Source organism: Urocitellus parryii, chromosome 2 (assembly GCF_045843805.1).
Source record: "Urocitellus parryii isolate mUroPar1 chromosome 2, mUroPar1.hap1, whole genome shotgun sequence".
Classification (NCBI taxonomy): domain Eukaryota; kingdom Metazoa; phylum Chordata; class Mammalia; order Rodentia; family Sciuridae; genus Urocitellus; species Urocitellus parryii.
The window spans coordinates 224,457,070-224,470,855 of NC_135532.1; the positions used below are offsets into that span (position 1 = coordinate 224,457,070).

At 55.9% G+C, this 13,786-nt stretch overlaps 1 protein-coding gene across 1 annotated transcript; it reads left to right on the forward strand.

Moving 5' to 3' along the window:
* The first annotated feature begins 425 nt into the window (after positions 1 to 425).
* Positions 426 to 13,466, forward strand: Rrp1 (ribosomal RNA processing 1). The gene is made up of 13 exons (XM_026410114.1): positions 426 to 617; positions 1,534 to 1,616; positions 2,412 to 2,469; positions 3,998 to 4,083; positions 5,622 to 5,683; positions 8,406 to 8,535; positions 8,616 to 8,680; positions 8,876 to 9,021; positions 10,173 to 10,249; positions 10,890 to 10,987; positions 11,127 to 11,146; positions 11,955 to 12,077; positions 12,990 to 13,466. The coding sequence occupies exons 1-13, from the start codon at positions 467 to 469 to the stop codon at positions 13,157 to 13,159; spliced, it is 1,269 nt and encodes a 422-aa protein (XP_026265899.1). The 5' UTR covers positions 426 to 466; the 3' UTR covers positions 13,160 to 13,466.
* The last annotated feature ends 320 nt before the right edge of the window (positions 13,467 to 13,786 follow it).

A 13,786-nucleotide genomic window follows, 5' to 3' on the forward strand; every position in this document is an offset into this window, starting at 1 on the left:
CGCTCACGGCCCGTTCCGTGGCCCGGCTCCGCTCAAGCTTCCGAGGCGCGTCCGGCCCAGCTCAGGGCCCGCCGCTCAGGCGCCAGGTAGAGGCGCTGAAGAGCCCGACCCGTGGCCTGGAGCGGCGACGGCCCTTCCCGCTCTCCGCTCAGCGCTGAGGCGCAGGGCCTGGCAGAGCACGCGACAGCCTCCGAGGGATCCTCCGAGGGCGCCCTCCTGGGCCGCGGGGAGGGCAGCGGGGAGGGCCGCGCGCCACCTACTCCCCGACCGCGCCAGCCGCCCACTTTCCCAGCCCTTCGGGGCGACGGAGTGCGTCCTAGCGGCGTCGCGGGGGGCTGACGCAGGGCGCGCGGCGTCGCGGGAGGATGACGCAGGACGCGCGCCGTCGCGGGAGGGTGACGTGGCATACGTCACGGGAGCGCCGCAACTGCGGTGTGGATTCGGATCTGAGCTCGGTCCCTCCTGCATGTCCGCCGCAGTCGCCATGGTCTCGCAGACGCAGCTCCCGCCCGAGATCCAGCTGGCTCAGCGCCTGGCGGGGAACGAGCAGGTGACCCGAGACCGGGCGGTGCGGAAACTCCGGAAGTACATCGTCGCCAGGACCCAGCGGGCCACAGGTGGGCGGGGGTGCCGGCGGGACACCGAGGGGCGGCGGCGACTGGAGCTGGGACCGCGTGGGGCCTTCGCGGGGCCGGCGGCGCGTCCCCACCGCGTCGGGCTCCCGCCCCGGCCGCCGGGTGTAGTGGGACGGTGACACGAGGCTCCACGGCCACACTCTCCAGGCCCCGTCGGGCCTTCTCCTGTGGGTAACCCCCAGCAGAACGTGCGCTCCTGCTGCTCCAGCCTGCCGTGTGCCACGCGGCTCCTCCCCATCGGCTTGTGTAGCTGGTGGCGTGTCCACCTTTCCTTTGCCAGCCTCCACGAGGGCCAGCACACGCTTCTTGCTGAACCCTTCATCGTACCGCGGTTCTCCAGGCCTGCCCCACCCCTGCCACACCCCTGCCACAGCTTCAGCACCACGCCTGTGCATCCTTAGAAATGCAGATTCTAGGGTCTCAGCGCAGATTCAGCGACCTGGCTTTAGGAAGCTCCACAGGGGACTCTGGTCCACACACTGCAGCCTTTGTCAACCTCGTTTGCCCTCCCTAGTGACCGAGTGAATTCTCTTTGAACGTTTGAGGCATAACACAGAGAAGCACAGAATTCCATGTAACACTGGGTGAATGACCACCAGTAAACTCACTTTTAGGGCCACCATCCACTCAGGAAGGGGTTAAATTCTGAATTTTGAATCTCAGGAATTCCAGGGTACCTGGTTTCTGCCTGTTGCGCCTCAATGTTTAGTGAGTACAGGAAGTTACCTGAGGAGGGTCCCACAGGGACTGAACTGGAAGAATTGTTTGGGGAGGGGACAGACTACTCCAGTTACCTTTACAGCAGATAGGACTTTGGACTAATCCAAACACTGGGTGACTGGCACTAAGAGGTTGGGGTGGAGGTTCGTTTAGTCTGAATGTCACTGTTCTGGCACAGGTAGTTTCACACATGATGAGCTGCTGAAGGTATGGAAAGGGCTGTTTTACTGCATGTGGATGCAAGACAAACCACTCCTGCAGGTGAGTGCATGGGCAGGAAGCCACAGTGTGGGAGGACAAGCGGGCATTGAGCATGGCCAGGGATGCTGGGTGAAGTTGTGTGCCCTCAGTGCTGTGTTCTATCTGGCAGGAGGACAGGGTCTTTGATTAGAGTGGCTCTGGCTTGTACTAAGGACAGGCATGGTTTGCTGAGTCAAGTCCCACTGTGCCACTGACAGTGGCAGTGATGGCCAGGACAAGGGTGAAATGTCCCATTGGGTTAAAAACTGAGTGCTGAAATAATGAAGTTCAGGGGATAGAACTAGGTCTTCTGAGATAAGGATTTCTCCTACTGACCTTTAGAACAGTGGTTTTCAAAGTGTTCTTTGCTCTTTAAAGTAACTTGGGTGTGAAGGTGCTTATTTAAATGCTGAGTCTTAGCTCATATTCTGTACTTACTAAGCAACCTTCTCTCAGTTGAGGCTGTGGGCTCTGCTGTCTTAGCATGGACACTGGGTGATGCCTGACACAGAGGCAGGCAGATAGTGACTTCTAGGTCTTGGCCTCAGCTCCTGCTGATAAGAGGTTCCCTGCTCTCTCTTTCCCCTTTTAACCAGCCCCTTCTTGTGCTTATCCTTGGGCAGGAGGGTAGTGACTGCCACTGTCTGTGGTGGGGGTTCTTTTTCAGCTGGGGGAAATTACACAACTCAAGTCTACTACGCTGAGACCCACTGCTCCTGGCTGTTTATAATGAGTCAGTGGATCTTTGTGTTGACTTGTTATTGTAAGAACACAGTGTTTCAGGGACTGAGGGTGTATTTCTTATTTTTTGCACAGGAAGAACTAGGAAGGACAATCTCCCAGCTCGTCCATGCTTTTCAGACCACAGAGACACGTGAGTACGCTGCTGTAGTAAAGCCCACATGTAGATGCCAGAGTCACTGAGATTTAAGCCATCAGACACCGAAGTGTGTGGTCTGAAGTCTAGAGTGAGAATAAGCCAGCATCTGGGTGCTTGTCATGTGTGAAACATGGCTCTGAGTACTCAGGCTGCACCATCACTTACCCAAGTAGACTTAAGAGCAAATGAGGCTTGAGGTCCTGCATTTTTAAATTAAAATGAATTGACTGAGTTCTACCTGTTGTTTTGATATTCCTGCAGTATATTTCTCTAGCTCTTCATTCTGTCCATGATGAGTAGTTCTCATCTTGCCTGCCCATCAGAACCATTTGGACAGCCTGTGAAAATCCTGACCTCCAGTCCTTGTTCACCCCAGCTCCCAGGGCACAGCCTGGGCATTAGCATCTTAGGCCTCCCCACACTGCACTGAGGACAGCCAGCTTTGAGAGTGTCCCTGACGGCAGCTGGAGTGGTACTCCTGGTGCTAGTTGCATGCACAGTGGGTTTTAGTTCCCTTGTGTTGAAGCCACCTACACTAGGGGTGCCCACCTGGCATCTAGGTTTGGGAGACACTTTCATTGTGTTGAGTAACTGGTGGAGTAGATCCATGCTCCCTGATTGTTTCTTCCTAAGCTCTTGCAGAACAGTTGCTGTGTTCAGCACAGCCCAAGTTGTCTGCCTGGCCTACCTCCCATGATTTAGTAAACCCAGGCCTGCCTGTGCCTGGGTGGTATCACCAGCCCTTTGCTCCTGCAGGGATTTTGTGGAGGGAGATAGTCGCCCTCCTTGTGTCTTAAGTCCAAGGCATGGGCAGGAATGGTCCCTGGGGACCCTCTCCTTGGCTTGCATACAGTGTCTTCTCCCTGTGTCTTCATGGTGTTGTCTGTGTGCACGCACATATAGGCACCGGTCAGATTAGAAGAGGGTCCACACTAGTGACCCTGTTTCACCTTCATTTTAGTCTGTGAAGAAGACTCTGTCTTTGCCTTCACAGTCACATTCTGAAGTACTGGGGGTTAGGACTTCTGTATGTTAGTTTAGGAGAACGTAGTTCAACCCATAGTGTCCTGTGTCCGACACACTGTTATCATGTATAATGTAGGGTCATGCATTTTGTTGGGTTCATGGATTGAATACTGAGAAACCTGTGTACAGTTGACACTGCCTTGGTGACACTGTCTTTGGGTGTCAGGAGGTGTGCAGCCTGAGCCAATGTGGCAGCAGAGGAGCTGGGAGGACAAGGCCCGAGGGTTGCTTCTCTTGCCAGCCGCCTTGCTCCCTCCGTGTGCCTTTCTTGGAGGACGAGGCTGTGGTTTGGGCTGACCTCTGGTCTCTGTGCCCGAGTTCCCTGTCTACTCAGCAAACTTATCTAGTGTTACTTTTCTGCTAAACCGGCTGGGACTGAGAAACCCCAGAGGCTGCCCATGGGTGGCTTTCTGAGTGGGGACTTTCTGTTCTCCCCCGCCCTCCCAGAGTGTCTGTGTCCCTCTGTGACTCAGTGTTGACATGGCTCTTCCCCCAGAGCACCTGTTCCTGCAGACGTTCTGGCAGACCATGAACCGCGAGTGGGCCGGCATCGACAGACTGCGCCTGGACAAGTTCTACATGGTGAGGAGGGGGCAGTCACCCTTCCTGTCCCTGGCTGTGTGCTGAGGACCTTAGGCAGGGTGGCCCTGAGCCCCGTGGGCTGGGAGTATACTGGCTTAGAATTTTGCAGTGTTTGTCCGCATTTGGGAGGTTATGAGTGGGTGAAGAACTGGATTCTAAAAACCCTGCACAGACTCTGGGTTCCGAGAAGGAGCTTGGCCACCTGGTGAGGCCGTGCGGTGGTTTCTGGCAGGGTGACACTGGTGGCACATCCCCTCCCTCTTTCCCTTCATGTTTCTTCCGTCTGGGTCACTGGTTTTCCTTCAGAAACCCAGGAGCTGGGTATTGTAGACACATATGCTGCTCTGGCCTCCCTCCCCCATGGAACCACAGCTTTGCACTTGACATGGGAGTAGTCCCCAGATGAAGGGACCTTGTCATTGTCTTGAAGCCAGTGAACCTAATGGGGACGCCCAGCAGGGCAGTGTCTGGGCCTCGCCAAAGATAGCTCAGCGGCCAGCTCCAGCCTGGGCTGGCCTTCTATCGACAGCACACGCATTAGTTCCTCACAGTGAGACATGTGCAGAGCTCAGGAGGGCAGGAGGGTGGGCTCTGTGGCGCAGGTGGGCCTGGGCCAGCACTGCCTCTGCAGGGCACCCTGTGTGAAGCCTCCACACTGAGATGCAGTTCTTCCACATGATGAATGCTGTTGTTTTCAAGGCCCATTTCCTGGGTCCTCATGTGACCAAATTAGCAGCTCAGGGCTGACTCGGAGGCACTGTAGTGAGGCACCTGCCATAGTGTCCCAGGAACAGCATCCCAGCTGCTGGGGTGTGCTGTGCACAAAGGCAGTCTTAGCGTCCTTAGTCACTTTTTACCATGCCCTGGCACCTTATGGGCATCCTAAGGTGGGAGAATGACAAAAATGTTGAGCTGTGAGGGGCAGATGCTGAGCCTGGGCTTCTCTCTCAGAGCAGAGAGGATGTACCTGTGTCCCTGCTCTCTGGGGGGGGGGGTGGTTTGGAGCCTTGGAGGGCTTGGGGAAGAGTGCTTGCTTCAGACCTGGCTTTGCCTCCCTAGTGAGGGAGCTCCACTTCTCACTCCATTCTTGCTTCTGAAGTAGCCATTAGGTCAGTCCTAGTCTGGGGACCCGACTTAGCTCCGTCTTAGCGTGACATCTCAGCTGTATGCAGAGCTGTGTTCTCTCAGGCGTGGTGGTGCACGCCTGTAACCCCAGCAGCTGGGGAAGCTGAGGCAGGAGGATCACGAGTTCAAAGCCAGCCTCAGTAACAGCGAGATGCTAAGCAACTCAGTAGACCCTGTCTAAATAAAATACAAAATAGGGCTGGGGATGTGGCTTAGTGGTTGGGTGCCCCTGAGTTCAGTCCCTGGTACCAAAAAAAAAAAGATGAGGTGTCCCCCGCACTCATCCCATTAGCTGCTCTCCAGCTGGCCACTTGCTGCAGCCCTCCCCTTGGGAGCGCCTGGTGCATGGAGGGGAGGCCCACAGTGAAGTCTGGCTTGTGTTCCCCTAACGCGAGTTTCCTTTTGTACCAAAGCTCATGCGGATGGTTCTAAATGAGTCCTTGAAGGCCGTGAGAACACGAGGATGGGAAGAAAAGTGAGTCCTCTCGCCGAACCCGAGTCCTGGGGCCACTCAGGCTGGGGAGGGAGTCCTGAGTTTCTCGTGTAATTCTTTGTCATAAAGAGGTTCTGGAGTTCGTGTTGAAGGAGGCCTCAGAGCTAGAAGTTAAAAGTGGTCTAGTGCCCATGGAAGTGCCATTGCTCTGAGCCAGGGCGGTCAGTCCTGAGAGTCAGCATGGAGTCTACTGGGCACGCTGGACCGGCAGCTAAAGATGCCCTTTTTGATAAAAAAGAGACGTGTTCAGCTCTGTTAGTGGTCAGTGCTCCCTGTTCTAAATGTGTCCTACCCCTCCCCACGTCTCACCTTCAGCAGCGGTACCTGGGGTCAGTTAGCCTTTCCTTCCCCACTGTGAGCTGTTTTCTCTAGTCTCTGGCTTCCTTGGGCAGCAGTGGGCTTCTGCCCAGGAGTCCTGTGCTCTGCCTGGGTTCAGCTCCACCTCCCTGCTGTTTGGGAGACCCCAGGCTTAGAGATCTGATGCCAGGTGCCATTTGGGGACCCAGGGCTCTGCCTCCAGGCTGGGGAGTTGGGTTTTCAAGCCTTCATTGGTAGCCGGGGTGCTCCAGTGTAAAGAGAGTTTGAATATTTAACAGTTTAAAGTTTTTGTTTTGTTTTTTAGTATTTATTTTTTAGTCATAGTTAGACATGATATCTTCATTTTACTTTCTTACTTTTATGTGGCGCTGAGGATCGGACCCTGGGTCTCACACATGCTAAGCGAGCGCTCTACCACTGAGCCACAACCCCAGCCCAAGTTTTTTAAATTAATAAAAATTACCTGGGCTGGGGATGTGGCTCAAGCGGTAGCGTGCGGCCCAGGTTCGATCCTCAGCATTACATACAAAAAAAAGATGTCGTGTCCGCCGATAACTAAAAAATAAATATTAAAAAAATTCTCTCTCTCCCTCTCTCTCTCTCACTCTCTCTTTAAAAAAAAATTACCTACATTTTTTGTAAGTATAAATGATACATGCACGATTTAAAGAACTCAGAGAACTACTATGAAATATTAAAAAATATTTTTTTATGTTTCTTTAGGTACTTGGGATTAGACCCATGCCTTATACATGCAAAGCATATGCTCTACTGCTGAACTACTTCCCATCCCTGAAAAGTCACTTTCACTTTTTATGGTTGCTTATAAATTCACCTGGAGTGATGGTGTCCGCCTGTGGTCTGTGACTTGGGAGGCTGAGGCTACCCTCAGCAATTTAGCAAGACCCTGTCTCAAAAAGGCCTGGGGAGGGAGCCCAGTGGTAGACCATCCCTGAGCTCTGTCTCCAGTATCCAACAAAACACAGTGCTGCAGGCATCTCTCTGCGGAGCACTCCATGTCTTACTGAGTGTTGGCCTCTGTCCGCCTTCTGCTGCTGTAAGGTTTTGTCTTTATTCTCCTTTTTAAATTTTTTTGGGTGAGTGGGGAGAGTGGATTGGAAGTGTATTTGGAGTTGACTTGTAATTAGAAAGTGTGCCCAAAGGAGCTGCTTTAAATCCACGAACCTGTCATTGCCCAGCTGTCAGAGGGCTGTTGGGACAGATGCAGCTGGAGGCCCAGGCTGCCCTAGTTCCTTGTCTTCAGAGTCACACAGTGAACAGGCCCTGGCCCCAGCCCACTTTCTCTCTTCATGAAGGAGACTCAGCAGGAGTTGGACTAGTTCACTGAGTGCCTCGAGGTGTGAATTTCTGAGGGTGAGCCTGCACTCAGGCTGTAGCACCGGGTTTTGTGTGATTTTCATCCTTGAATTCCCAGTGAGGACTCTGAGAGCTGATGGGTCATCCTGAAGGGGCCCAGGGCCTCGGGGTGACTTTGTTGTGATTACCTTTTTTTGGTTCACAAGATAGAAAAGTAGCTCCATCCTTGTGGTAACAGCCACTGGTTGCAGAGGGTATCCTGGGGAGCACTGGTAACCTTTTCCCTGGGCAGGCAGAGTGATGGCTTGGGCCTCAGCACATCCCATCCCAGTCCCCACAGGCAGACAGGTCTTTGTTTCTAGTGCATGAGGTGTCAGCAGGAGCCCAGCAGTGGCCTCTTTCTCTTGGTCAGCACAGGTCTCACCTCCTTTCCTGTGAGCCTGGTAGAGTGTCACTTTTCCTTCCTTAGCCAGTTGTTCTGTGTTGGAATTGCCTAAGGGCTCTGGGCTTGGGGCTCTGCACTGTTAGCGCCCCTGGGGTTTTGGGTGTGTCTAGACTGCTAAAGACTGTTTGCTCCCTGGGGATCTCTGATCTGAGGGTCCAGGGCCTCCCTGGGATCATCAGGCTCACATTTCAGGAAGAGCTACCACTTGCATGTGTTCTCAGCCTGCACTCCATGTGGCAGGGCTGGGAGGCCAGCAGGTGGCTTGCAGCTCGCAGTCCTTCCTGGCCTTTGCCTTTCTCTCCACCTCTGCTCTGTCTTGATGCATATTCCTGAGCTGTACCCTGGCCAAGGTGGCATAGTGTCCTGCCTCAGCCTGGCCTTTCCCACTTGCATCTCGATTGTTGCAGAGGTTGCTGGGGCCCACATGCACACTGTTCCGGTGCTGGCCGTGGCCACGTCACCCTTGATTGCCACCTTGCTGCACAGACCACCTGTGGATGCAGAGTGATGTGTTCCCGGTGGAGGTGCCCACCTGTGTGCATTCTTGCGGGAGCTTTTAGAGGGGACAGGGCACCAGTGGCGTGTGGCCCTTGTGGCTGCTGCTGTATTTGCCCTCTTACTCAGGCAGGTTGAGCAGCTTCTGCAGCTGCTGATCACTGAGATCCTGCACCCCAGCAGCCAGGCCCCCAATGGAGTGAAGAGCCACTTTATCGAGATCTTCCTGGAGGAGCTGACCAAAGTGGGAGCTAAAGAGGTGAGGCCAGTGTTGGTTGGGTGATGGAGCTCAGTGTGGCACGTGCCGGGGACTGACCAGCTCCCCTTGCTTTCCCGCAGCTCACCGCAGATCAGAACCTGCAGTTCATTGACCCCTTCTGCAAGATCGCTGCCTGCACTAAGGAGTAAGTGGCAGGTGGCTGGGGCCTGATCCTTCCTCATTTGCTTCTGGGTGAGACTGCCTTTGGGGATTGCTGCCCCTTTTGACTTTGTTTGGGCTCTGGAGGCTGCTGGCCATGGGGTGAGGTGGGAGGATGCTCGGCCCTGCTTGTGGAGAGCCGAGTCCAGCAGGCTTTCTGGCTTCCATTTCACCCTCTCAGCTCCCTGGTTTTGCATAACATTGCTCGGGGCATCTTTGATACGATCGTGGAGCAGGCCCCATTTGCCATTGAGGACCTGATGAATGAAATGGATGCGCAGAACGAGGAGGATGAGGCGTCAGATGGTGACGGTGAATCTCTGGAAGGTGAGTGTGAATAGGACCTGCCATCCCATAGACTCTGCAGGTGAGGGTCACAGTATACTAAGGTGGGCTTCTGCCCTCCGGTTGCCTGTCCTGGACTGAGCCTGTGTGGCCTGCTGGTCCCCTGCTTCTGCTTCACCTGGAGCGCCCTGGCAGCACAGTAGCCAGTGACCTTGGAGAGCACCAGGCACGTGTCTCTGCTCTCCTTGCTTGCTGTGGCCTCCAGTGCGATCCCCACTAATCCCCAGCCCAGCTCCCTGGAGGCCCTGCTGTGCCCGGCTGCAATGCTCCCTGGGGCCTGCCTGCAGCCTGTCCACCTGTCACTCAGGCTGCCTGCCCTCCCCGTTTACAGTGCAGCCTCTGCTCTGCCTTACGCTGGGTTACTCCATGTTGGGTCAGTCACAGTGACAGCCATCAGCTGCTCTATTAAGCTCCTTATTCCTGGCCCATGTCTCCCACTAGGACCTGGCGCTCTGTCTGTCCCTTGTACCTGGGTACCATGCTGGGTGTAGTCCCTGACTTCCATAGGTGACTTGGGGTGCTCTGGCAGCAGCAGATCTAGCCTGCCTGCTTCCAGTCTTGCTGTAGGGGCTGTGTACCACGTGACATGTCCTGTTGGAAGGGCAGGTCACCCATGGCTTAGGACTCAGTGCCCATGCTGGTGACCCCTTGGCCTTCCTGGGATCAGCCCACACCCCTCTGTCCCCAGCGCATCATCTGGGGACATCTGTGTGCACCTTCCCTGGCCCCCCTTGCCCTCTTCTGTCATCCTGGAGTCTCCAGGCAGGTCCCTGAATCCTGCTTGTGGTGCACCAGAGCAGCCCACGGCCCTGCCGCTGTCACTCTCCATGTGTGCTGCCCCTGTAGCTCTGTTGTCCTGTGCCTGCCTTCTGAAGTCAGCACCAGCAAACCCCTGAGCACCCAGCCTGGCAAGGGGGTCTTGACTGAAGTGGTCTCCCACTGCCCCTGGTCCAGCCCTCTGGTTGGGTTGGCTGCCCTTTGACCTTGCTGTGGGACTTCACCACCAGCTTTGCTGCCTGAGGTCTGCCGAGGCCCATCTAGGAGATCACCCGACAGCCACCTGCTGTCCTCCCCGTCCTGTGCCTGCTCTGTTCCCAGGGGCTTTGGAGATGACGAGGTCCTTTTCATTTTAGGCTCCATATGCAGAACTGACCTTGAGAAGGGCAAGGGGACAGGAGACGATGAGGACAGTGCTGGCCCTGTCCTCCAGGTAGGTATCTGGGCCTGTGGATGGTGAGCTTAGCCTTTGCTCTTCTGCTCTGCTGCTGACTCCAGAATGGAGGGTGATAGATATGGACTTGGAGACTGACCTTCATAGAGGTCAGCTTTGGAGGAAGGACAGACGGCAGGCCTGCTTGCCTGCAAGGGGCAGGGCCAGTGAGTGGGATTGGGGTCATGTGCTGGGAAGGTGGGTGCAGAGGCTGGCCCCACAGCAGTCCTTTAGCCGTGGACAAGTAGGCGGCCTTCCCAGACCTCCCCTGCTGGGTGGGGAGCTGGCTTCATGAGGGGACACATGCTGAGTGGTTGGCGTTGGGTTGCACTGGGAGCCAAAGCAGCGACCTGAGTTGGAATACAGTGCTTACTGCTGTAAGGTGAAGGAAAATTGGGCACTTTGGGCTAAGAGTAAGATTACTGTCACATGCTACTTCTGCATCTGGTTGTGGCTGCTGGGAATTTAAGGTTGTGAGTGGGGCTAGCTTTGTAGCCCTCTAAATGTGCCGGGCAGTGCCACTCTGGAGGTACGGAGACCCTGAGCCTGTGCTGGTGTGGGCCAGTGGATTGCAGGGTCCACGTGCTGGACTGAGGTCTGCTTGGGAAGGTGACTGACCTGGCCTCCCTTTTTGAAACAGTTTGACTACGAGGCCGTTGCTAACAGGCTGTTTGAAGTGGCCAGTCGGCAGAGCACTCCTTCTCAGAACAGGAAGCGCCTCTACAAAGTGATCCGGAAGTGAGTGTCTTTCAGGGCACCTGGCCTGTCTCACCAAGGGCAGGTGTCTCGGGCCCCTCAGCAGCTCTGGGTGTGTCCCCAGGACGCAGCTTTGGCAGAACCAAGGCTGTGTGTGACAGAGTCTGTCTTGCTCTTGCAGGCTGCAGGACCTGGCTGGAGGTGAGGATTGGATTGGCTCCATGTGACCCCATCTTGGAGGCCTTCATCCCTATGGCCCTGTGGTGGTTCCCCGTGCTCCCTCACGGCTTACGGGGCAGGGCAGGGCGGCAGGCTGAGGTTTTCTGCAGCCCTTGTTCTCTAGTGCTTAGTGATCCTTGGCCCCTGGTGGCTGTGAGACACGGTGCTGGTCCAGGGCTTTGGAGTGGCTGATGGAGGTGTTGCCACTTGGGCAGGGAGCTTCTCCACTCTGCAGCATGTGTCGTAGGTGACCCTACAGGCCGCTCCTTGGGAGGGTTATGCAGGATTTCAAAATGCAGCCAGTTGAAGTATTTTACCTGGGTGCTTGCGTGCCCGCCCCTGGGTTCTGACAGCAGTGTTGACTGTCCTGTTCATCACTTATTTGCCTATCAATCCATCCTCTGTCCACATGGTGGCCTTTCCCTGATGGCATCAGGAGCTGAAGGCCAGCAGTTTTAGTGAAGTTCATGCAGTGAAGGGCATGAGTCACACACACTGGGTGGGCCTGCGCAGGGCGCAGCACCCACAGTGGTACAGAAGGGACCCTTGTGCCCCTCCACGGTACTGCTTATTTGAGAAGTAGACCGGCCTGATCTGAGAAGGGCTTCCCAGATGCTGCTGTTCTGGGCGGGGACGGGTCAGGCTTCACACTGTCCGTCTCAGCTGTGGGGATGTTGCTCAGTACCTCATGCCTGGCAGTAGAACAGGCCCTGTCTTAAGTGCAGCGCGGGCAGGTGTGTGCAGCACATTTCAAGCCACTCTCAGCCTCCTGACTCACCCGGATTCTCAGGCACCTTTCCCGAGGACGACATCCCGGAAAAAACCTACAGGCATCTGCTCGAAGGGAGGCGGGAGCGCAAGATGAGGAAGCGCTCATTGAAGTCAAGGTCAAAGAACAAGAGGAGGACTGGAGGTGACTATCGACGTCCAAGTGGTTCACCTGCTGCCCTGTCCCTTGCCCCTGGTCACCTCTGATGTCTTTCCCTAAGTCTCCTCTTCAGACACAAGTGCCCGCTGGCTTCGAGTTCTGGGACGCCCTGCACGGTTGTGGTCTCAGGGCTTGATCCTGGGACTACTCGCCACCATCCCGCTTCCTTGCCTGAAGCACACTGGCCGTGGGAACTGCCCTGTCCACACCATGGTGCCTTTCTCTGGGCCGCCTACCTCTTTTTTTCCCATGTGCCCCTCCTCTTCCATGTCCTCTGGCAGTCCTTGAGCTTCACAGCTCTTGACCTTGTCAGAATCATTTTCCTCCCTGTCCCTCCCTGGTGGCCACAGGATTTTGCTGGACAGGGCACCTATGCTAAGGACCGACCTGCATCTGTGCCCTGTGGTAGGCTTGAGTGCCTGCTTGCCCTGGGGCAGGCAGTGCCCTGTGCCAGATATGGCGCTGCAGGGAGCTGAAGAACCCTCCCCGCCATCTGGATTGACCTGGCCTGGGCCGCCCACTGCTGTTGAGCCCCTTCCGTGTTGTCCCCACCTGGGCAGTGACTTCCCAGCAGCCTGCCCTCAGCTGGGCCCCAACACCTGAGCCGAATGCACAGGTGTGCAACTTGAATCAAACTCAGGGCTTGGCAGCTCGGCCCTGAGCCAGGGTCGTCCTCCCCTCCCTGCACTGGGCCAGTCCCACCCCCTCCACGCCTTGCTCCACGACTGGGCCTCCTGATCCATCCTCTTGACAACTGGTTTTTCTGGTGATGTGTCTCCAAGCTTGGCCCTCCCTGTCACGAGCACAGGTGACTGTGCTGATGCGGGTCCCCTGGTGGGCTGTGGCTGCTGTGCCTGAAGGGGATTTGTTTTGGAAGAAGTGTGCTTCCTGTTTCAGCAGGGGAAGGCGAGGAGGAGGCCTCTAGTCCAGACCTGGGCTCAGGGACTGAGAGGAAGAGGAGCCAGAAGAGGGTCAGCCTCAACATTGCACGTGCAGAGTCTGGTGGCCAGAGCGGGGTCCACAAGAGGAGGAAGCTGAGGCAGGGAGGAAGAAGAGTCCGTTGTTGAAGAGCAAGAAATGACGTGGCCAGGCCAGGATGGGTGGCTGCTGAGCTTGCTGTGGCTTTCCTTGTCGGTGGCTGAGGGGCAGGAGCCTGGCCCGTTGCCATGGCCTCTGAGTGCCCACGGCTCCTGAACTTCTGTAAGGGGAGAAGCAGGGGGTGGGGAGAGTGGGGGCCCTTCATTTTGTGCCAGCCTCAGAAGATGCACCTGTGTGTGATGGCCTTGAGCCAAAGTTCAGACTTTGGGGACTCTGAGCGCCTGTCTCAGCCTGGCCTGCACCACTGGGGTCCATGAAATAAAACGCTCTACAGTCCTTTCCACAGCTCTGCTCCTTCTGGGGCATCAGGGTAGACACTGAAGCAGCAGGTGGGGCTCCTGAGCACTGTTTGCATTTTATATCCATTTTTGTGGGGAAACAATGTCTACCAGTTCTCAGAACCTGGTGAGAGCTGCCAGAGTGTTGGCAGTGCCCAGCTGGACAGGGCTCTGAGACTCCGCCCCGGCACTCGCCAGCCTCACCGGGAGCTGGGTTTCATGCAGCTCCTTGTTGATTGGCATATCCACGGCAGGAAAATCTGGCTCCTGGCATTCTGGTGGGCCTGCAGACCACACCTGTGGCAGGAGGCCTGGGCA

Coding starts and splice junctions, on each gene's coding strand:
- Rrp1 (XM_026410114.1), top strand. CDS start 467: ATGTCCGCCGCAGTCGCCATGGTCTCGCAGACGCAGCTCCCGCCCGAG. Junction 2,470..3,997: donor TTTTCAGACCACAGAGACAC/GTGAGTACGCTG, acceptor CTCTTCCCCCAG/AGCACCTGTTCCTGCAGACG. Junction 8,536..8,615: donor CCAAAGTGGGAGCTAAAGAG/GTGAGGCCAGTG, acceptor GCTTTCCCGCAG/CTCACCGCAGATCAGAACCT.